General features: G+C 41.5%; 1 protein-coding gene across 2 annotated transcripts in view; it reads left to right on the forward strand.

Annotated features, from left to right (window-relative positions):
- The window catches only part of kcnh5b (potassium voltage-gated channel, subfamily H (eag-related), member 5b), a 317,576-nt gene that overhangs the window by 223,816 nt on the left and 68,657 nt on the right, over positions 1-25,103 (forward strand). For both annotated transcript variants that reach the window (XM_043697222.1, XM_043697223.1), the window contains exon 10: positions 4,726-4,922. In XM_043697222.1, coding sequence (XP_043553157.1) covers positions 4,726-4,922 — 197 coding nt within the window. The remainder of the gene's footprint in view (positions 1-4,725; positions 4,923-25,103) is intronic.

The raw sequence follows: 25,103 nt of genomic DNA on the forward strand, positions 1-25,103 counted from the left end.
GAATAGGAAAGGTTTGGAGAGATATGGGCCGGGTGCTGGCAGGTGGGACTAGATTGGGTTGGGATATCTGGTCGGCATGGACGGGTTGAACCGAAGGGTCTGTTTCCGTGCTGTACATCTCTGACTCTATGACAATCAATACTGTAATCTTAAGTACAGTACTTACACGTTAGAAAATATATTTGAGTTGAGTATCTTCATTAAAATCAGCTGTATCTTTCAGGCAGCCCATGGTTGACCAGCACCTGCTATGAAGTTAGGTATAGTGATGGCTGCCTCTCTGCATTTTAATGCAGAGAGCAGTTTTGTTGTGGTACTTCCATCTGTAATACTGTGAGGCGGCACCATTGTTTAGTGGTTAACACTGCTGTCTCACAATGCCAGGGACCTGGATTCTATTCCATCTTCAAGCAAATCTCTGCACAGAGTTTGAACAGTCTCACCGTATCTGCATGGGTTTCCTGCAGGTGCTCCAGTTACCTCCCACAATCTAAAGATATGCATGTCAGTTGAATTGGCCATGCTAAATTTCCCATAGTATCCAGGGCTAGATGGGTTAGCCATTAGAAATGCAGGGTTATTTGGATATTTAAAGGGGTGGGATGCTCTTTAGAAGGTAGGTGTGGACTCGATGGGCCGAATAGCCTGCTTCCACACTGTAGGGATTCTATGATTCATCCTGCCTTAGAGATTTTCCAGCCATTTTGATGGTCAGTGGTTCTGACAGGACTAGACGTGGCCACTGCCAGAACCACAGGCAGTTCCAATGCTATATTTCAGAAGCACCTTTACTTATTGTTGTAGGACCATTTTCTTTGGTCCTATGATTCTGATCCAGATATCATTCGGCATACAATAACTTAGACACAGTTCCACTAAATGTGGTAAATCTTTATTAAACTGCAAATCAATAGTGCATCCAATGTGACACTGTTCATGGAGAAGTTCCATAAGCTATGGCATGCCTCACATAGTCAATCTAACATATCTCCAAGTGCTGCTTCAGAGTGGTTCCTCAACTGGACTACCCACTTCAGAAGCAAGTCCTTTTCAAAGACTTTCTTTATATCTTTTCCTTGTTATGACTACATACCATATAAGCTTATGCCTCTTTTTAGTTCACTCATTTGGTTTTCCATTACATTACTGTCCTGTTTGAAGGCCTATTTTTCATTCAGTTATAGGACATTGGTATCACTGGTTGGCCAGAATTTATTGCCCATTTCTGTACTTTCTGGGCCCAATTTCAAGGTCATACCTGAATCAGCAAAGACAGTTGTCAATACTGTTATCTCTAACATTCACTGTCATACAAACAATGAGGCCATTTTTCTTTCACAGCTTTAACACAGTATTAAAATTGATCATTTGGCAGACTTTATTAAATCTGTGTCTTGACCAGGTTTCCCATCTTACCTTCCTGCTCGGAAACCCAAAATGCAGTTCTTCACCAATATCTCCTTCAACGTTCCATTCCATTACCATGAGGCAATATTAATGCACAGGCCTATTCCACAGCCAGTTTAATTTATTAAGATGAAAGGAAGATTAGAACAATTACCAGATTCAAAGTGATTAATATGACACAAGAGAAAATAAAGTGTTGGCTTTCAGAGCTAGTGTGTGTCAGAGAGCATGAGCTTATGCCTTCAAATCCATCAAATTTGTGAAACAATTAGAAATTTAATTACAAATCAAGCAAAGAGATAGGTGAGGCAAGATAGTGAGATAAACAATATTTTCAGGAGTATTATGGGTGGAAAATATATGTACAACATCTGAATCAGAAGCTAATCCAAAAGGAGTGGAATGAGGTAATTTTGTCATGGTTGTTTTTTAAAGGCTTTGCCAATGATATCACATTGTTGTTAATCATGGTGATCCACAATTCAGTAGCCAGTCAGTTGGACCTAGGTCTTGGCTTGAGTTAGAAGTTTTCTTCCTTCTTCAAAGTCTTTGAGTGTTACTGTTTTTATTCATGGAGAGAGGGAGAGAGATTTCACTTTCTGGCAGGCTTGAAGGTCTGAGTTCCAACTGCTTTGTCTCCTCCCAGTACTGTGGCACATTCTCACTTATAACCACTTATAGTCACTTCCATGACTACCTGGTCAGGTCCACGCCCCCCCCCCCCAATAACCCACCCTCCCGTCCTGGCACCTTCCCCTGCCACCGCAGGAATTGCAAAACCTGAGCCCACACCTCCTCCCTCACCTCCATCCAAGGCCCTAAAGGAGCCTTCTACATCCATCAAAGCTTTACCTGCACATCCACCGATATCATTTATTGTATCTGTGCTCCTGATGCGGTCTCCTCTACATTGGGGAGACTGGACGCCTCCTAGCAGAGCGCTTTAGGGAACATCTCCGGGACACCCGTACCAATCAACCACACCATCTTGTGGCCCAACATTTCAACTCTCCCTCCCACTCAGCCGAGGACATGGAGGTGCTGGGCCTCCTTCACCGCCGCTCCCTCACCACCCGACGTCTGGAGAAAGAACGCCTCATCTTCTGCCTCGGAACACTTCAACCCCAGGGCATCAATGTGGACTTCAACAGTTTCCTCATTTCCCCTCCCCCACCTCACCCCAGCTCCAAATTTCCAGCTCAGCACTGTCCCCATGACTTGTCCTACCTGCCTATCTTCTTTTCCACCTATCCACTCCACCCTCCTCTCTGACTTATCATCTTCATCCCCACCCCCATCCATCCATTGTACTCTTTGCTACCTTCCCCCACTCTCCTCCCCGACCTATCACCTTCACCCCACCCTCATTCACCTATTGTACTCTATGCTACTTTTTTCCCATCCCCACCCTCCTCTCATTTATCTCTCCACCCTTCAGGCACTCTGACTGTATTCCTGGTGAAGGGCTTTTGCCCGTAACGTCGATTTTCCTGCTCCTTGGATGCTGTCTGAACTGCTGTGCTTTACCAGCACCACTCTAATCTAGAATCTGGTTTCCAGCATCTGCAGTCATTGTTTTTACCTCACTTATAACCAACCCAATCCCTGTTGTTGAGCAGTTACATCTTTTTTCCAAAGTTACCTGCTGCCAGAACATAAGTATCTAATCCAGTTCCAACAAACTAATCATTTTTCTCTTTGAGTTGTTAAAACAACAAAGCTAGGAATTCAAGCTTCCATTTCCTTGGTTCATATTTCCAAATTAAAAAATATGCAAATACACAGCGCTGCTTGGGGTCCCCTGAGTTACTAGGCTTCCTTGATGGACAAAGTGGTGACTAACAGGCCAACTAATGATTAATTAGTCACCCACCTCTCTTCAACAGACAGCTAAATAGCTGCCATTCTCACTTCTCGAGATATTCTTTGGTGGTGGATGGATTTTACTCTTGATACCTTATGTTACATCCACCCATCTGGCTCATTTGTAATGCTGCAAAACAGCCACCCTGCAAAACAAAAATGGTGTAGCCTTGATATTTTTGTCTAGGGATGTGACTGTGTTTGGCAAGTATAGGTCTTGTCATCTGAACATGAGCATTTCTCTGCCTACGTTAGTACAGCTTGATTGCTGATTGCTTTTGTTCAGCTTCCAAGCAATTCTGTATGTTTATGTTTCAAAATTGCTTGGAGAAAATGTCTAAAATCTATATTGACTTCACTTGTTTTTAGTGTGATTTTTCAGAGGTAAAGAGAGTGCATGTATGAGAGAACAATAATAGACTAATTACATAACTGTAGATTTTGTTTATATTATAAACTTCACAATGCATGTAGCAATGGGAGAGAATCATTCCTCTTCTGAATTTGAAATATATTCCTAGAAATATTTTGAAAGTGGATATTTGTGCCAGCTAACTTTGATGTTCTAATTACTAATAATAGTTAAAGTGATAAAATAAGTCTGATGGAGATGCAGTAATATAATGGGACAGTTCGTACAAAATTCCTGAGTTTAGGAAGGCATGTCAGGGGTGAGGTAGGGGTCGAATTGTGAACGGATTGAGGAGGGTGTGCACTAGAGAGCACAGGATGTAATTGTAATGTCCATTATATTAAACATTATAGGAATCAGAAGAGTTAGGATGGCACCTTGTAAATATCTTGCTGCAATTTTTCAGTTTTAAAATGGTAAAGGAATTTATATAAAACAAAGGCCACACTTGAAATGATAACCAGTGTCACAGATTGGATCTTGCAACATCTGTAAAATTAGTTCAGAGAACCAAACTAAAAACTAAATTACACCAGCACCGTATATCAAAAGCTCTAATTTTATCTATCGCATCCCTATTATAATAAAATAGCAAATTACCTAAGTATTACTGCAGATTTGCAAGGATTCAGAAATATATCCAAAGCCCTTCAAATTGATAGATGATAGTTGACACCTTTCAGTCAATATAATATCTGGGAGGGTGGGGAGTGCCCTCATTTTTATAGCTTTAATTTCCTTCCCTTTATATTTACTTCTGTCATGCACCATTTCCCAGCTCCAAGTGGGAAACTAATCTACACCTAGCTCCAGGCCACTGGCATTTCTGATCAGGGAACTTGCAGTGATGTCTTTGCTCATTTCCCATGTTGGCTCACTTGCCTCAGCTTCGTATTTCCCTGCCACTCTTCATCAAAAATAAGCAATTTGTCATGTGAATATACAATTACAATCAAATCTGCTACAATGAGCTCTGATTTAAAAATAATTAAATTCTGATTATTTTTCTCTAATTTTATTTTAACCTTTCAAATATTTTTCAGGGAAGGGGGACGTGTTTGGGGATATATTCTGGAAGGAGACCACACTTGCTCACGCATGTGCCAATGTGAGGGCACTGACTTATTGTGACCTGCATATAATCCGTCGTGAAGCCTTGTTGAAAGTTCTAGAATTCTATACGCCATTTGCAAATTCTTTTTCACGAAACCTCATATTGACCTGCAATCTGAGGAAAAGAGTAAGTTGTCTTTTTGTTATTTCATGTTATTATGGCTCACATTTAAGTTTTGTGTTTCTGATATGTTTATCTTTTGTTTAATGTCAACATTTGGTCTTGAAATTAACTTTTACTACTTACTGCTTCACTGTAGGGTAACGCTCAAAGTTTAGACGATGGTGAAGATTTGTGTGTTATATGTTGAATGTTACTTGTTGTTGAAGGGAAATCTCAGCCTGCAGAGAAATTGTTTGGAAGACCAACTTTCCAATTTTGAGGGTCAATATCCTCACAAACTGAGGAGATACTGTCCCAGTTGACAGCTCAGGATTTTCCAGCTGATGTCCTCCAGCTTCTATCTTACCATAATGAGTTTGTTTTATTATCATGAGACTATCCACACAGAGATCCCAGTAATGATCTGAGGATCTGGGTTTGCCTCCCACCATGGCAGATGGTAGAAGTTGGATTCAGTTAAAAATCTGGATGAACAGTCTAATGGTGACTATGAAACCGTTGTTGATTGTCACAAAGACCATCTGGTCTGCTTATGTCCTTTTAGGAAGGAAACCACCATCCTTACCTGGTTATAGAGTCATATAGCAGGGAAACAGGCCCTTTGATCCATCCCTAGCAAGTTTCCCCAAACTAAACGATTCCCATTTCCCTGCATTTGGCCCATATCCCCCTAGACATTTCCTATTCATGTACATGTCCAAATGTCTTTTAAATATTGTAACTGTATATGCATCTTCCACTTCCTCTGGCAGTTTATTCACTTACAAACCACACTGTGTGTGAAAACATTGTCCCTCAGGTTCCTTTTAATTTTTCTCCTCTTACCTTAAAAATATGCCGTCTTGTTTTGAACTCCCCTACCCGAGGGAAAAGACCTTTGCTATGTAAGTTAACTATGCCCCTCATAATTTTATAAAGCTCTGTAAGTTCAGTCCTCAACCTCCACACTCCAGCGAAATAATTTCCAGTCTATTCAACCTCTCCTTATTACTCAAACCCTCCATTCCCATCAATGTCCTGGTAAATCTCTTCTGAACTCTCTTCAGTTTAATAATATCCTTAATATAGCAGAGAGAGCCCAACTGCACACAGTACTCCAAAAGAAGCCTCACCAATGACCTGTACAACTTCAACAAGATGTCCCAACTCCGAAATTCAATGGTCTAAGCAATGAAAGCAAGCATGCCAAATGCCATCTTAACCACCCTGTCTACCTCCGGACCCACAGCAATGTAGTTGATTCTAAACTTTGGGAATTAGGGATGGGAAATAAATGCTGGCTTAACCAGAGATGCCATCATCCCATGAATGAATTTTTTAAAATTCCAGAATTTCAGGAAGGTAACTACACTTGTGGGCCACGGCCAGTAAGAGACAGTGCTTCTCCCTACAGTGACTTGCCCCCAATGCCAGAGAGTGAGTCTTGCTCACTGCTTAGAGAGGTTTACAAATATTTCCAATACTTAGCAATTTTCGAAGCCTATTATAGCCTAAGGGTGCAGACCAATATATAATTTTTTAAACACCATCATTGTTGAAGGGCCAGTAGATGTGTCTGAACTAGACTCCCACAACAGAGTCACCATGAAGCTGTTATCATTTCCTGTAACATGAAAATGCCTCCCAAGTTTCCAATTCAGAGGAGAATTATCTATTAGCACAGAGAGATAAATACTAAGGGGTCCTCATGTAACACAGCTAATGTTTGGTAATGATGTCATGTTTTAAAGGTTAAATCCTGACTAAAATCTGCTCCAGTCATTAAATTTACGAATATATACAGATATTTTCTTTCAATTTTCTACAATTTTACTTCTTTCATGGTATATGAACACAGCCAGTATTTGTTGTCCATCACTGATTTCCCCTGAGAAGATGATGGTTACTTTCTTAAATCATTACCTTCTGTATAATGTAGCTATACAGATAAAATAACAAAAAATAATTGGTGCCTGAAATATTTCCTTTGACTGAAAGAATGGACTGGAATTTAGTGTGTGATATGGAGGAATTATGTTAGTACTGGGGGATGGTAACCAAAGATAATTCAATTTCCCCAATTTGGTCATAGTTATTGTTCAATGTTAGCATTTACACAATTATCTCACCAATTATACTGCTGTGGCATGGTTCTACTTATACATGTTAATGATCCATTTATGTCTTGAGGTAGTTACTGCCGATCTCAAATTAAAAATAAGGAGGAAATTAGAACAACTGTTAATTTGGATGATATTGAGTTGTCATATCAACAGAATAGGTCCTGTCAAGTTCCTGCTTTCTTCCAGTCATGCAAGGAAAGGTTGCTGAGTGAAAAGTGTTAGTTAAATATTTTTATCTGTATTCACAGTGTGCATGTATAATACACATCTTTTTCATTCTGTTTTAATTTTGCGGAATTGTTATGTTATTCTTAAAATGATATCCACATAGAATTTTTTTGACCTCATCATGCTCTTGCTCTTGCACTGTCACCTGACCTGGTTAAAGGAAAGCCATGTTACACAGGTTTTGTGGCACCCTATCCATTGTGTAGGGTTTCCAGTACAGTTTCAATCATAACAAAGCCTTAAATGTATTGCAATGTAAAAGACATACAAGAAGTTAAACTGACAGTCAATTGGTCATGCAGAACTTAAACATGGTTGAAAAATGACACACTCAATTGCATCTGTCTTGAACTTATCAGGACAATTTGCAAGAATACCACTTCAAGTGGAAACCCAACATTTAAATTCTGCAAGAAAGGAGAGTGTTGATTAGTTGGTAGGTGGATTCTGATTGGTTGTCATGGAGAATGCATAATTCCTCTACCAATCACAGTCCACTTCTCAACCAATCAACATTCACCTCTCTTGTTATATATAAATGTTGGTTTTTCCCTTGAATTGATGCTGTTGCCAATTGTCCCGAAAAGTGCAAGATGACAAGCTTTCACAGAATGTGTGTGTCTTTTTTCAGAAATGCTTAAAATAACTGAGTCAAGTGTGTGTCCAAAGTTCTAACAATTGTGAATCTATGTTTTAAGGTTCATTGCACAGAACATTTCTGAACTTTAAAAAAAAGATTTTTAAAGGCATTTTTTATGAGAAAATATATTAATTTAATCTGAAAATAGAGCAATATGCAGTTTTATCATTTGTGGTGTGTAAGCTTTTTTACACCTGTGTTTGAAACAAATGAATAGCGAGAGTTCTGATACAGTTTTGTGTCAAGCATCATCAAGTCTTGCCACTCCAGTCAGAGAGAATAGTTGTGCTCAAAGCTGATTAGGCAGAAGGTTTTTTTTCATACCTTTAAAAGCTTTAAGTACAACTTTAATTATTGTTTGTCCCCTGAGGAACTGAGTCCACTGTACATTTTGACATATTTCGGTGGTGCAGAGTGAAGCACAGCTAAGGTGGCAGTTAGCTCTGTACAATAGCATTCTCCATCCAGTCTGCCAACATGCTGAATCCAGACAAAGAGCCTTTTGTCAATTGAAATGCAAAGAAAGCAGCTGTCTAAGCACTCACAATGAATATTCTGCCTCCCCAACTCCTGACTGGAACCAAAACGGAGCTGCTGGCTCCAAATTAATCATTAAGATGCAGACGAATCATTAGATTAATTGCTAAAGGGTCCATACCTACAATTTTAACTTGTCGGTTATCTACATTGATTCTAACTAATTTGCTGAGTGTTAACAGCATTTTCTGTTTTTTTTTGTTTATTTGCAACTTTCAAGTTTTATGCTATTTGTTTATCTTTTGGACTTAAAGTATCTCCACTTGGGGGGCTACCATGATGATAAAGAGCTATGATGCATGACTGTTAAGCTACATGCAGTGAACTCCTCCACATGTGCCCTCACAATGTGAATATAGCAAAGGTGTTTGGCAGTTTCTGTGATGTGACTGCAGGTAACTGGTGCCTTGACAGCATCCTGCTTTTAAAATCAAGCCTTTGACGCTTGGCTGCTGAGAATGACTAATTGGTTGGTCATTGGTGAATGGATCCTGCTGCTGATTCAGTTTTAAATATCACTCAGTGTATCCCTGTGCTAGAGTTCTAATTGTCCTGGTTTCCAGATGTTTGAAATAATCACATTTGAGATTGGATAGATGAGAGATCATTTTATTTAATACTTGCCATTTTGCCTTGTACAAAAGAACAGGCTTGTGCTGGTCCTGTAACTTTCTAGTGCTGCTTTGACTATGATTCCTGAATTATTTCCAATCTCTGTATGGATAATACGATTTATAACATTGCATCATTTTTTAAAAAGTAATGTCCAATCAGTGTAACTATTCCAGTCATGGATTTTATTAAATGTGGAGTTGGAAGAGGGAGACTTCATGTCATGGTCCATTTTGGAACCATGGTCCATTTTATTTGCGTTTGGAGTGATGTCCTCTGAGTAGAATTTCAAAACTTAAGTTGTAAATTAAAATGGAGAACCTTAATTGTAATCTATTCTGGACTGTTACGTGAGCCATACACCAATTGGCAGAGGGTCACTTATTTTACAGAATTAAATTTATAATTAAAGAGTGGTGTGGCAAGAATGGGTTTCACTTCACGGAACACTGGCATCAGTATTCAGGGAAGCATGCATAGCAATTGGTTCCTCTTGAACTTGCTGAGGCTAGTATCCTGGTCAATCATATATCTCAGGCTATGGACAGGAATTTAAATTAACATAGGATGCTTACCGTGAAGGGAGATTTCAGAATTCAAAGCAAAAGCTCAAAGTGTTAGATCCATATAGTGATGTGGGTAAAGGTAAGTAAAGTGAGACAGAAAAGAGATGAACAAAAAAATGTACATCAATGTATAAGGTCATTACAGGTAAGAAAGCTAAAAAGAAAAGTAATTGTAGATTCTTTAGCTAAATCCAAGAAGGATTTGCAATGAATTAAATAAACCAGTGACAAAACTAAAGGTAATGATTTAATTCCAATCACAATCACAGAGACATGGTTTCAAGGTGATCAAAGATCGGAAATGAGCATTCCAAGCTAAATAGGATTGTGGAGAGACTGGCAGAATGGCAAAGGAGGCTGGATAATCCATTGCGGAAACGTTCCGCAATGTTTCAGAGAATACCTCTGGGACACCCGGACCAACCAACCCAACCACCCCGTGGCTCAACACTTCAACTCCCGCTCCCACTCCACCAAGGACATGCAGGTCCTTGGACTCCTCCATCGCCAGACCATAGCAACACGACGGCTGGAGGAAGAGCGCCTCATCTTCCGCCTAGGAACCCTCCAACCACAAGGGATGAATTCAGATTTCTCCAGTTTTCTCATTTCCCCTCCCCCCACCTTGTCTCAGTCAAATCCCTCAAACTCAGCACCGCCCTCCTAACCTGCAATCTTCCTCCTGACCTCTCCGCCCCCACCCCCACTCCAGCCTATAGCATTCCCAATGCCCCTCCCCCAAGTCCCTCCTCCGTACCTTTTATCTTAGCCTGCTGGACACACTTTCCTCATTCCTGAAGAAGGGCTCATGCCCGAATCATCAATTCTCCTGCTACTTGGATGCTGCCTGACCTGCTGCGCTTTTCCAGCAACACATTATCAGCTCTGATCTACAGCATCTACAGTCCTCACTTTCTCCAGGAATATATATAGAAATATATACATTTGCTAATAATACAAAGCTATCTGGAAATGTAAGCAGTAGGAGGAAGGATACAAAGAGGTTGGAGACAGATATTGACAGGTTAAGTGAATGGGCAACAAGATGACAGATGGATTATAATGCAGAGAATTGTGACGTTTTACACTTTGGTCATAATTATAGTAATGCAGAATATTTATTAAGAGGTGTGAAATTTGATTTCAGAGAGACTTGGATGTGCTTGTGCAAGGAACACAGAAAGGCAGCATGCAGCTATGGTAAGCAGTCATATAATAATGTTAGCCTTTATTGCAAAGGTTTGGGCAATGGAAATAAAATAGTCTTATTCCAGTATTACAGTGTTTTGATGCGAACATTCAGAATATTGTCAGAACATTCTGAGGAAGAGTCACTGGACCCGAAAAGTTAACTCTGATTTCTCTCCACAGATTATGCCAGATCTGCTGAGTTTTTCCAGCACCTTCTGTTTTTGTCTCTGACTTATGGCGTCCAACAGTTCTCTCGCTTTTTATCAATCATTTCATGCTTTGTTCTGTGCACCTTTTCCCAATGATTAGTCTTTGCAAACGTTGTGCAGATTGACCTATTTGAGGGACTTTTACTTCTATCTATGAATTCATGTGGCCACCCATGTTCCTGCACATCCTTTCCTCTGTTCAATTTATGTTGTTCAGTTGCTGCTGCCTTTCTCTTGCTTTAACTGAAGCATTGCCGTTTGAGCAGTCAGTGCCTTCATCTGTCTACTTGTGGCCTTGTGTGTCCTGGCAGTGTCCACAGCCAGAGATGTTGCGAGCTCAACCTGTTCAATAAGTGCTCTCTGTACTTAAGGGTATGCAGAACCACAAATTATTGAATCTATCAATCTTTGAACTTTGACTTTTGTTTTCTAGCTACAATTTTCAGCCTTGTTAGAAAATTATCAATAGGCTAATATATTCCCATCTGACCTAAAGATTCACACTAGTAGCTCTGATGAGTGGAGATTTGGCTGGAGATGAGTGGAGATTTTGTGTGAGTTCCTGCTGACCTCCTTCACAAGCTGCCAGCTGTTAAACATATTTAGACTTGTTTTACCTACCCATGGGAGGATATAGCTGATCCTTTCTTCATTACCAGTGCATTTTATGAAGTTACTGAATGGCCACCTGTGGATGCTTAAACTTCTTAAGTACATCTATGATATCATCAGCTTGCCAAATTATTTAGGGGTCCAGCTGTGCATTCATTACTGTGTCAATCGGCATCTCACTTCTCACGTTCACTCATTGCAAAGCTTTTCTTCAGATGCAGTGTGGCTCAGTTATCCAAATCAGTGTTAACTTAATCTAAAATGTTTACATTTGTTGAGTTCTAGCTGGCTTTTGGTTACCAGATGTTTGCAATAATTACACTCTTTATTTGATACTTGCTATGCTGCCTTGTATAAAATAACAGGTTAGGTTGGACCTGATGCCCACCATAACTCATTAGTGCAGCTGTGAATGTTATCCCCTAGAGCACATAAACATTAATGCCTATTTTGGAGATAAGATACCAATATATAACACTTTGGGCTAAATTCTACATTATTTCACTGAGTCTGTCTTTTTTGTTTTTTTCTGCTGTGAGGCCCAATGTGTTTTCTTGCCATATTTTATCCAACCCACCTTATTAATTACTTACAAATCCCCAATGGCATCTCTCAGGTCTGATTTCAGCCCCACCATGCCATTCCCAGAACAACCCACGACTCAGCAATTATCCTTGCATTCCTTGTGACCGTGCTCCCTTTGAAAGGTGACTGTACACCTGGATAAGCATTGGCATCCTGATGGTGACAGACTGAGTCAGAAGATGGTGGAGAAGGGGTAGATGGCACGGCGATTTTCCAAGAGGGGAGGGCTGGCAGAGGAGACCATGCCACCAAATCTGGCAGCCTAGTCCAAGGTGCCCACCTCGCTCTGTGCTGTCTCCAGGATGTTGAGGGACAGCCAGTAGTACAGAAAGAAGGTCAAAGACCTTCTCTATTGGCCAGGGTAAGTGCTGCACTCTGCTCTCTGCCATCGCACACTCACTGCATCCCTGCTACAGCACTCATCTCTCAGCAAGGCTAATATTCTCTCTCCACCCCCTCCCCTCCCACAACTCTAGCCTCCATGTTACTTCCTCAGCTCTTCAGAACAGCCCACCACCTTTCCCTCACATGCACCTGCATGAGGAGCCATGTCACTCACTGTTGTCTCACTGATTCCACACCCCCCCTCACCCCCCCACTTTCCATCATGGCATAACAGGGTCAAACAATCCCATTAACATGGGGGAGTGCGCGACATTTAAATCCCCGTCCCCATCTGGCAAGAATTCTGGCCCTCACAGGAGAAAATTGGCACTGCTTCTGCGGGGATGCTGAAACATGATCCTCATGAGAAGTGAGTAAGTAGCACTCTGTGTGCCACAGCAGCTCTGTTGTTAACTCTGTTGTTAATCATTGCACACCAATTCTAACCACTGGGCATGACGCCGTATCTCTTCCCTGCATCTTGCGAGTTCATGCAGCCTGTCCAAGAATGCTGTGAAGAAAGGTCTACCTCTCCTGGAAATGCCCTCCCAGACCTCCAGGGACAAGAGTACCAAGGGTTTGGTAGTATTGGCAAGGCTGTCTCCTGCCTGCCCCACGCTTAGGCATAGACAGTGTTGGCACAGAACCTAGTGAACATCTCATGGCAACTGCTCCACAGTTGGCTCAATGGAAGAAATGGCCCAGACAGGATGTCCCTGAGGCAGACAGTGATGTTATCCACAGGGACGGGGAGAGACAGAAGTGGCAGACATTCAGCATGAATGCAGTGGGTCTCGTTGCTTAAAAGCTTGCAGCAGTGCAGGGAGGTATGTGATTGTTAATAGGTTGTAGTCTGCCCTGGAGACCAGGTATAGCATCATCAGGGCTTGCTGAAAAGTGCACAGACCTGCACTCCACCACTCAGCCTCTAGAATATTAACATGGAGACAAGGGGGCAGGAAGTCTTTAACCCCTCAGTGAACAGACAAGGTGATGCCATGAGGCAGCCAGCTGGATGTGGAACCACATACAGGCCCCTTCACAGTCTCCATTCAGGGCCACTGCAGACACTGCAGAGAGGGCTACCCCTGCATCTCCAACCTGTCTGCCCACACTCCCCCCCCCCCGACCTTTGGAATTCGCTGAAGAGGGTCAACAAGAAGACTTACAACACGCTTCTCCAGCCAGTCTTTACCCTATCCCCAGCCTGAAAAATCCTGCTCTCCCCTCTCCCCCTCACAGTTGTACTGTGCCCTGCCCTTCAGCCTGAAGGCCACAGTGTCAGACAGCAACCTGATGAAGCTCAGTCCCAGGGTAACGGCCACATTCACCCCACTCCCTACTCCTCCCCTTCTCCATTATGAACTGAGGATGTACACACCATAGACCAATTCCCCCTGACATGACTGGACAGCCCAAACCCCTGACTGAGGCTAAATTGTCTGCATTAGCCATACCTTTGGACTGACCGTTATGGAGCTAGCAGACTGACCACGCCCCACTCCCTGGACATCAAAAACACGGACACCACTGTCTGATAAAACTGACCAGGCATCTGACCACAACCAATGTCCTGGGCTTGGAAGATTGCCCTTGACTTACTGTGCCTGAAGTCCTGACAGGTGGGTACCTCCATGGTCCTCACTGAGGATGCCTGCCTTTGGAATTGGATAAGTGGCTGTCTGCTTACTGCACATGCAGTATGCTTGCTCTGTAAGCTGCTGGTGTAGGCAGTAGGTGCAAGATTGATGTGGCACGCTGTCAAGCAACCAGATGTGTGTCCCCTAGACTTAAGATTGCTCAGCAGCAAAGTAAGCCGCCTGTTTTAGTCACTGCTATAATTAGAATGGCAGGGCCGGCCAAACAGGAATGCTGCATGCCAACAGGTAGGGGCTAAGGACCGAGTGTGAAGACTGCAAAAGAGCACCTCGGGGATGCAGGGCTGTGAGCTGGGTGCCTGTGGCTGTGTGCAAAGTATTCCTGTTGCAGTCTTTCATTGTTAGTTGTTGCTGCACTCTGTAATACAAATTTGTACTTCCCAAGCCCGATGCCAGTGCATGGGAGAAGTGCCAGGATGAACATGTGGTACAGACAGATGGCACATGCCAATGTCTTGTCTGATCTTGTTTGATTGGAGGCAGAATGGATGCCATTTGAAATAAGTGACAATCTGAATCCGACAGGTGTATGCTCTGGTTTCCTTGTTGAGATTCCCTGACATTGAGCTTGTTTGTTGAGACAGGAGGCTGAGTATTAATGAAGTGAATTGTGTTGTTAAGAAGTTCTTTAACAAGTACTAATCCTTGTCAGTTGGGATCTCACCACTTCCTACAAAAATTTCACAGCCATTTGTGAAAAGCATAAAAGATGGCACGAGTTGCTCCCGATGTTGAGATGGGTCTTGCCCCACTTGTCACCTGATTCTACCACATATTGCACCATTGCCCACAGCGCTCAGACCCCTTCACAATTCTGCACACTGTGTTTACTCTGTATGAACCCCCTGAGGTTGGTACACTGGTGTTTTGCCTTGTACCCAAAGAGTAAGTGACATATGATGTGTCAATTGTTGATTTTTAGAGAAATACGAGTCTTGTGTAATGTATTGACTCTGAAGGGGTTAATGTTGTTGACTGCACTAAACTCCACGCAATCTAATAATGTCATATGGACTTGGGTAGGGAAACTCAGAGCAGCTTAGGATCATTGATATAATGATTTGGATGTGAACATAGGAGGCATGGTTAGTAAGTTTGCAGATGACAAAAAAATTGGTGGTGGAGTGGACAGTGAAGAAGGTTACCTCAGAGTACAACGGGACCTTGCTCAGAAGAGACAATGGGTCAAGGAGTGGCAGATGGAGTTTAATTTAGATAAATGTGAGGTGCTGCATTTTGGAAAAGCAAATCAGAGCAAGACTAATACACTTAATGGTAAGGTCTTAGGGAGTGTTGCTGAACAAAGAAACCTTGGAGTGCATGTTCATGTTTCCTCAAAAGTGGTATCCCAGATAGAAAGGATAGTGAAGAAGGCATTTGGTATGCTTGCCTTTATTGGTCAGTCCTTTGAGTACAGGAGTTGGGAAGTCATGTTGCGGCTGTACAGGACATTGGTTAGGCCACTTTTAGAATATTGTATGCAATTCTGATTTACCTAATATAGGAAGGATGTTGTGAAACTTGAAAGGGTTAAGAAAAGATTTACAGGACTGGAGGCTTTGAGCTAAAGGGAGATGTTGAATAGGCTGGGGCTATTTTCCCTGGAGCATCAAAGGCTGAGGGGTGACTTTATGGAGGTTTATAAAATCATGAGGGGTATGGATAAGGTTAATAGACAAGGTCTTTTTCCCAGGGTGGGGGGAGTCCAAAACAAGAGGGCATAGGTTTAAGGTGGGAGGGGAAAGATTTAAAAGGTACCTAAGGGGCAACGTTTTCACGCAGAGGGTGAAAAGACTATAGTGACAGCAAACCACCCTGACTACAATCTGTTAATGGATGGCATTGTGACACATACAACAACTAGATCACACTTGTTAAAAAGTACTTCTTGTGACACACCCTTATGCAGAAAGAGAAAAGGGACATATGTTAGTTTAATGGTTGCTCAAAAGCAATTAAAATATTAAAATATCTGTCGTAATCCGTTTGTGAAAGAACATACTAAAGGAAAGGGCTTGAATGAATAAGAGAATGATGAGGAATATGAAAAGGATTATGCTTTTCCTGGTTTATAAGGAGAAGCCTTTGACTTTACCATACCATGTTCCCTACATGGCTTCTGGCCAAATGATGTGGAAGGCAATGTCTTGAAATAAATTCAAGATCTTAACATTGCAAGACTCTTCTCTGAACTGCACTTGCTGTCTTCAGTGACATGACATCTTGACCTGCATGTCAAGTAGACATTAGAAGTGTTTGGAATACATCAGGGAGGCGATGCTTTAAAAGATCTGATATTGAATTAGTCACATAGATACACATAACCCGATAACAAAAAGAATGAATGCGGTTTGGGAAAGGGGCATCTTCCTTTGAATCCCTTTAATGAATTTCAATATGTCACCTTAATGTGATTAAATCAGCAAGTAACACGGAATTAAATATGTGGATACTTCCATCCAGCCCTTTACTGAGCTCCTGATGCTGTCGGTATTTACGTTCCTTTTGTATAGAAAAATGGGTATTCCTTCCTTTCTAAATCAGCTCCATTTAATCGGTGCAATTTACTGTTGTGAGGGAGTGAAGACATTCCTTATTTTGTGTTATATTGCAATAGTTTTTGCTGATTGAATTAAGGGAGTCCATGGTTTCTTTTTATTGATTTATTGTGTGAGAAGAAACTAATTCATGATCCCTGTCTAGCCTCACTCTACCAAATGCTTCCTCGCTTTGTCTTTGAGAAATTAGTGTGTGAAAGGCTCAAATCTCTCATTCAGATCATCAAAAGTTTTTGTCGTTCCACTGACATTATGCTATTGAACGATTAGTTATTGTATACAAAGGACATACCCTTAAATGTGAGATGTGTGGAATTTTTACTGGAGTAATCTGTTGCTGCTTTTTCAGGCAGCACCCAAGACTTCCTATTATGCCATATGTTCTCAACACATACCTGAGACCTTGTTTTAATATTTCACCAGAAAGATGGCACCATTTTTGTTCAAAATTCAAGTTGTGAGCTGCTCCTTTTCCACTGGTTCTGCAGAAATTGGAAAATGCTTACTAACAGTCAAGCATACTCATTGCTCAAATTCTGGGATTTAATTTGAACTGTCAGATTGGAAACCTCCAGGCAGATTAAGGGAACTGGAAAGTTCAGCCTTTTAAAATCTCCTGAGGTATCATCAGAGCCCAACTTGTCCATCCAGATTTTCTTAGAACACAGATGTGAATAGTATTTAAATAAGTAATGAACTCTGTGTACAGTTTGATATGGGTCCTCGTCCTGACTGAAGTGTGATTGCATGCACATATACAGACATGCTAAGGATTTCCATGCCTGCCTTTAGCTGCAAGCACAGTATTTTGGTGACTCACTTGAATTGAGCCTTAAACTTAAATAAATGATTATTGATTGAGAAAGAAATTGTTTGGATTTTATTGATTTATGGAAAGAAAACTAGGACAATAGTTCTGCAACAGAAGGAGAAAACTTTGGACAAAGAGGATCTTAAAGGTTGAAAAATGATGCCTGTCACAAACATTAGAATACTGAGAGAATATTTACAATCAGGTATTTATTTTACTGTAAATTATGTACCTTCTGGAAAGCCTATTTGTGTAATGGTACAGTCAAAAATAACTGTTATGTTAGACAACCCACTGTTATGTCTCTGTAATAATGTGCCCAAAAGCCACACAACTTCTATTAAGAACATCCAAGACAGCACTTCAGAGACACCACTGAATCATTTATTTTAATATTCAGTAAATAGATACAAAAACATGCTTCAGCTTCAATGAACTTCCAAATGCACGTTCTATATGTCTGTTCCAAGTAATCTTGTTGCAGTAATTCAAGATACATAATAGAATTTCACTGCAACCTTACTGAACTCCATTCATTTAGTATTTTTCACCAATGCAATAGCACTTGCACTTTTAAGTTGCTTTTAACATAAAAGCCTAAGGAAATTCTGATGACAATTTGTTTTTTTTTTGTTTCTCATGTTAGAAGTTAACTGACTGACCTGAACCTTGTTTAAAAAGTTGTAACTCAATAAATCATTCATCCGTTAACAATTCCTGCAGGGAATTATTTTCTCAGATCCAGTTACACACTTGTAGTATAAGGATCTAAGGAAAACTGAAAAGGTATATTACTATATTAAATTTCAAAGTGATTCAGTTAAGTCCCCTGGTGTTAAAAGTCTCCCCTAGTTCTGGACTGACCCATAGAGGAAATATTCTTTCCAAGTCCACCTTGTCAAGGATGTTTAGTATTTTATACGCTTCTGTCAAGACCCCCTCACTCTTCTCAACTCCAATGAAAGCAAGCTCAGCCTGTCCAACCTATTCTCAAAAGTCAGTCTGTTCTGTCGCGGTATCAACCTAATAAACCTCTTCTGAACTGCCTACAATAGACAATAGGTGCAGGAGTAGGCTATTCTGCCCTTCGAGCCTGCACCACCATTCAATATGATCATGGCTGATCATCCTTAATCAGTATCCTGTTCCTGCCTTATCTCCATAACCCTTTATTCCACTATCCTTGAGAGCTCTATCCAACTCTTTCTTAAATGAATCCAGAGACTGGGCCTCCACTGCCCTCTGGGGCAGAGCATTCCACATAGCCACCACTCTCTGGGTGAAGAGGTTTCTCCTCATCTCTGTCCTAAATGGTCTACCCCGTATTTTTAAGCTGTGTCCTGTGGTTCGGCACGCACTCATCAGCGGATACATGTTTCCTGCCTCCAGAGTGTCCAATCCTTTAATAGTCTTATATGTCTCAATCAGATCCCCTCTCAGTCTTCTAAACTCAAGGGTATACAAGCCCAGTCGCTCCAGTCTTTCAGTGTAAGGTAGTCCCACCATTCCAGGAATTGACCTCGTGAACCTACGCTGCACTCCCTCAATAGCCAGAATGTCTTTCCTCAAATTTGGAGACCAGAACTGCACACAATACTCCAGGTGTGGTCTCACCAGGGCCCTGTACAGCTGCAGAAGAACCTCTGCTTCTGTATCAATCCCTCTTGATATGAAGGCCAGCATGCTATTAGCCTTCTTCACTACCTGCTGTACCTGCATGCTTACCTTCATTGACTGGTGTACAAGAACACCCAGATCTCTTTGTACTGCCCCTACAATGCATTTACATCCTTCCTTAATTAGGGAGACTAAAGAGGGAGCTCAGCGAGCAAGCTTACATCCAGGGAGACCAAATACAAACACCGTATTCAAGGTAAGGCCTCACTAATGCCCAGTATAACTGAAATGCAACATCCTTACTTTTATATTGAATACCTGACATAATAAAGGATAGCATCCCATTTGCCTTCTTGATTCTGTACTGTACCTGCATACTAACATTTTGTGACTCATTCACCAGAACATCTAATACTTCATTACGTACTTTAGCAGCTCACATCTCTGACAGTGGGACTGCCAATTTTTCAGTGTTGGACAGCCTCCTGTTGATCCTCCAGATTCAACAGCAAATTAGCAGGCTACCTCTGGGAAAATAGATTAATTGGTCTGTGCTCCTGGCAATCCAGGCTCAGCATTCCCATTTTGTCCTGACTTTGGTGTTGCAAAGACCGTGGGAAAGTTCTGCCCAATGCAGTTAGAAATTTCTCCCACACGTTCAAATGCCGTAAGTGAGATTACAGCAAATGTTTAAAATACACTCAAAAGTAGATATTATCTGTGAAGAGAAAAGCTACTAATATTTCAGCAGTAACTCATCAGACATGAATGCTGAAAGACAAACAGATGTATTGCTGAAAGAAACAGCAGGTGCTTCCATCTCAAAAGAAATGGTGAATAGATGAAATGATAGGGAATCAATTTAAAAAATGAAAGCAGGCCTATCAAGGTGGTGAAACTAAATGTGATACTTACATAAGTAAAAGATTTGAGTTGTATTTGGTAAAGATCAATGATGAGGTAAGTGTATTCTCCTTGCTGATTTTGCAGCTTTTGATAGAATCATCCCTAAGAATCACATTGAGCAGATGTTGGGTCAGTATGGTTTGGCTTGAGTGAGAGCAGGCACAATGTAGATTCAGTTCCGATAGAGCCGACTGCCACAGTTGATGTTGGCCGGTATTGCTTTAGCCAATTTAAAGGCAAATAGATGTTTAACTGTTTTGAATAGAAGAGCTTAAATGGTAATGGACCCATATTTGAAGTTACATACAAAGTTATTTTTAGTTGCCAGGAGTTTGGAAGACTTTATTTAATTTACGTAGATTAGATTAGATTACTTACAGTGTGGAAACAGGCCCTTCGGCCCAACAAGTCCACACCGCCCCGCCGAAGCACAACCCACCCATACCTCTACATGTACCCCTTACCTAACACTACGGGCAATTTAGCATGGCCAATTCACCAGACCTGCACATCTTTGGACTGTGGGAGGAAACCGAAGCACCTGGAGGAAACCCACGCAGACACGGGGAGAACGTGCAAACTCCACACAGTCAGTCGCCTGAGGCGGGAATTGAACCCGGGTCTCTGGCGCTGTGAGGCAGCAGTGCTAACCACTGTGCCACCGTGCCGCCCACTAATAATGCCGAACATGAAACAAAGGAAATTATATTTATATAGTGCCTTAAAACTTGCTCGCTATCTCAAAGTTATTTGATGTGATTTTCTTTCAAATGTAATCATAGTCTGGTGATCAGTTAAAAAGAGCAAGTTCTTCATAAACAGGAAATGAGCTGAATAGCCTGATCTTTTAGGGACTGGATGGGAAGCGGAGTCATAGGCCTGGGGTGGTATTTATTTCTGAGGGTAGTATGTTGGCCATTCAGATTGGACTCAGCAGAATATATAATGATGCTTATGTAATGTTGCTGGCAGTGTACGTGATGATATACTGAGGATTGGAAGGGGGCAGAGGTTTTACCAGAGTCTTAATAGAATGTGTTATCTATTCAGTTGTAAGTGAAGGGGTCTTGTAGGAAGTACCTAGGACTGAAGAAGCAGTGTCTGTGTTTGGGCCTGGTACTAATGATAAAAGATCAAGCTGGCCCATCAGAATTCCATCACTTCAGCATTGAGTTTGCATTACTTATTAATCTTTTGATTTAATTGATTATTGTCAATTTTCATGCAGTACAGGCAGATTACAGGGGTAATAAAACAGAGCAAAGAATGTAATGTTACGGCTGCAGGAAAGGTGCAAAGAGCAATGTCAGCATTAAATTTGAAGTTTGAGAGGTCTATTCAGAAGTCTAATAACAGAGGGGAAGAAGCTGTTCTTGAATCTGTTGGTATGTGTGTTTAGGCTTTTATATTTTCTGCCGACAGAAGAGATTGGAAAAGACAAAGAGCAATGTCAGCATTAAATTTGAAGTTTGAGAGGTCTATTCAGAAGTCTAATAACAGAGGGGAAGAAGCTGTTCTTGAATCTGTTGTTATGTGTGTTTAGGCTTTTAATATCTTCTGCCCGACAGAAGAGATTGGAAAAGATTATAACTGGGATGGAGGGGGTCTTTGATTATGTTGGTTGCCCTTTTAAGGCAACAAGGAGTATAGGAGGAGTCAGTGGATGGAAGGTTGGCTTGCATGATGGACTGAGCTATGCTGACAGCTCTCTGTAATTTCTTACTGTTGGGCAGAGAAGTTGCTGTACAAAGCAATGATGCAATCAGATAGAATGCTTTCTATGGTGCATCTATAAAAATTGGTTAAGAGATTTTACAGACATGCCGAATTTCCTTAGCATCCTGAGGAAGTGGAGGTGTTGTTGTGCTTTGTTAACCATCACAAAAAGGTAGGTGATCCAGGACAGATTGTTGGTGATTGTGACTCCTAAGAACTTGACCCCCTCGGCCATCTCCACTTCAGCTCAATTGCTGTAGATAGGGGCATGCCTCCACCTTGCTTCCTGAAGTCAATGACCAGCTCTTTCATCTTACTGCTGTTGAGAGACAGGTTGTTATCTTCACACCACGCCACTAAGCATTCTGTTTCTTTCCTGTATTCTGCCTCGTCATGATTTGAGATCCAGCCTACAACAGTGATATAATAGCAAATGTGTAGATGGAGTTAGGATGAAGTTTAGCCACATAGCCATGAATGTGCAAGGAGTCTGGTAAGGGGCTGAGTTCACATCCTTATGGATTTATCCACGTACACTGCCAGCAACATTACATTAGCATCATTATATATTCTGCTGAGTCCAATCTGAATGGCCAACATACTACCCTATTTGATTTCAGATAGTCAACATGGTTTCGTCAAAGGCAGGTCGTGTATCACAAACCTCATTCAGTTTTTTGAGAAGGTGACCAAGCATGTAGATGAGGGTATGGCAGTTGACGTGGTGTACATGGACTTCAGTAAAGCCTTTGATAAGATTCCACATGGTAGACTGTTGGAGAAAGTGCAGAGGCATGGAATTGAAGGCGATTTAACAGTTTGGATTAGAAACTGGCTTTCTGTAAGAAGGCAGCGAGTGGTGGTTGATGGAAAATATTCAGCCTGGAGTCCGGTTACTAGTAGCATGCCACAAGGATCTGTTTTGGGACCATTGCTGTTTGTCATTTTTATAAATGACTTAGATGCAGGCATAGGTGGATGGATTAGTAAGTTTGCAGATGACTCTAAAATCGGTGGGATAGTGGACAGTGTGGAAGAATGTTGCAGGTGGCAGGCGTTCTTGGATAAATTGCAGAATTGGTCTGAGAGGTGGCAAATGGAGTTCAATGCAGCTAAACATGAGGTGATTCACTTTGGGAAGAATAACAGGAAGGCAGAACACTGGATAATGGAAAGATTCTTAGTATTGTGGATATGCAGAGGGATCTTGGAGTCCATTTACATAGATCCCTGAAAGTTGCCATCCAAGTTGATAGTGCTGTTCAGAAGCCATACAGTGTGTTAGGTTTTATTGGTAGAGAGATTGAGTTCTGAAGCCATATGTCATGCTGCAACTGTACAAATGCTAGTGCAGCCGCACTTGGAATATTATGTACAGTTCTGGTCGCCCCATTAGACGAAGGATGTGGAAGCATTGGAAAAGGTGCAGAGGAGATTTACCAGGATGTTGCCTGGTCTGGAGGGAAGCTGTAATAAGGAAATGCTGAGAGAGTTGGGTCTGTTCTCATTGGAAAGAAGAAGGCTAAAAGGGGATATGATAGAAACATACAAGATGATCAGAGGATTAGATAAGTTAGAAAATGGAAGTTTTTTTCCTAGGATGATGACGTCTGCTTGTACGAGGGGGCATAGCTACAAATGAGAGGTGATAGGTTTAAGACAGAGGTCAGAGGCAGGTCCTTACTCAGAGAGTGGTAAGGGCGTGGAATGCCATGCCTGCCAATGTAGTTAACTCAGCCATATTAGGGGCATTTAAACAGTCCTATGTTATGACATACTTCCATAAAGTAATTTCATGATAACTTTCAGCATAACACTTAATCTTTGAGATTAATTGCCCCTGATGGCACACACTCATAGAAAGCGTTAAGACACCATATGTCTCACATGCACATGTAATGGATAATTATGAGGACTTGATTATGGCATGTGAAGGACTGACTGAAGATGGACAAAATGAGACAGAGCTGCAGGACAAGTATATTCTGAAAGTGTCTTTTTTCTCACTCGTGGGACTTAGACATTGCTGGCTGAGCCAGCGTTTATTGCTCATCCATAGTTGCCTTTGAGAAAGTGGTGGTGAGCTGTCATCTTGAACCATTGCAGTCCACAATGCCATTAAGGAGGGAATTTGAAAGAAGATGAGATTGACTGAGCTGAAGGAATGGCAATATATTTCCAAGTCATGATGGTGGGTGATTTGGAGAGGAATTTGCAAGTAGTGGATGCCCTTTTCTTCTAGTTAGTAGTGATTGTGCATTCGGAAGGTGCTGTCTAATGAGTTTAGCTGAATTACACCATGGCATCTTGTAGATGGTACACAGTGCTGCTGTGCACAGACAAGATAGATTAGGAACAACTGTTCCCAGTCTCTGGGCAGCCTCTGAAGTAGAGACACATAGTCACAAAATTGGAGCCAGCCTTTTCAGGAATGAAATTAGGAACTGCTTCTTCACACAAAACATGGTAGGTGTTTGGAGCTCCCTTCTGTAAAACCCATTGACCATAAGTCAATTGTTTTAGTTCTGAGGTTGATAGATTATTGCTGATCAATAGCATTAAGGAATGCATCAATCTGTCTTATCTGCTCCCTTAACATCTTTAAAAACTTGGAGAGAAAGTAAAGTTTCAGGTCCAGTGACCCTTCTTCAGAGCTGGTTGTAACTAAGATAAAGGTGGTATATATGCTGAAGATGAGGTGGAGATGGAGCACAGGGCGAGAGAACAACAGTTGACCGTTACCCATTCCTTTGTCTGCCCAACTTTCTGTCCACAGATACTCGGAAAAACTAGGACTGCAGGTGCTGGAGAGTCAGAGTCAACAAGTGTAGCACTGGAAAAGCTCAGCAGGTCAGGCAGCATCCGAGGAGCAGGAGAGTCGATGTTATGGGCATAAGCCCTTCATCAGGAATGTGGAGGACCATTCCAAAGCAACCCATATTGTTGTGGGTCTGGAGTCTCCACAGATACTGCCAGACTTGCTGCGTTTCTCCAGCAATTTTCTTTCTAAACCTTAGGTTCACTTATGTCCTTTAAGGAAGGATGGCTGCCTACCCAGTCTGACCTGCATGAGACTTCAAACCCACAGCAATGTGGTTGCTTTTTAATGGTCCTCTGAAATTGCCAAGCAACCCATTCAATCCAAGGAGAAGTAGGAATGAGCCTTAAATGCTGGTTTTGTCAGTATCATCTGTGTTCCACGAAAGAATTAAAAATGTTCCAAATCATATATGTATCCCAAATTATGGAAAA

This window comes from Chiloscyllium plagiosum, chromosome 10 (genome assembly GCF_004010195.1).
Source record: "Chiloscyllium plagiosum isolate BGI_BamShark_2017 chromosome 10, ASM401019v2, whole genome shotgun sequence".
NCBI classification, from domain to species: Eukaryota; Metazoa; Chordata; class Chondrichthyes; order Orectolobiformes; family Hemiscylliidae; genus Chiloscyllium; species Chiloscyllium plagiosum.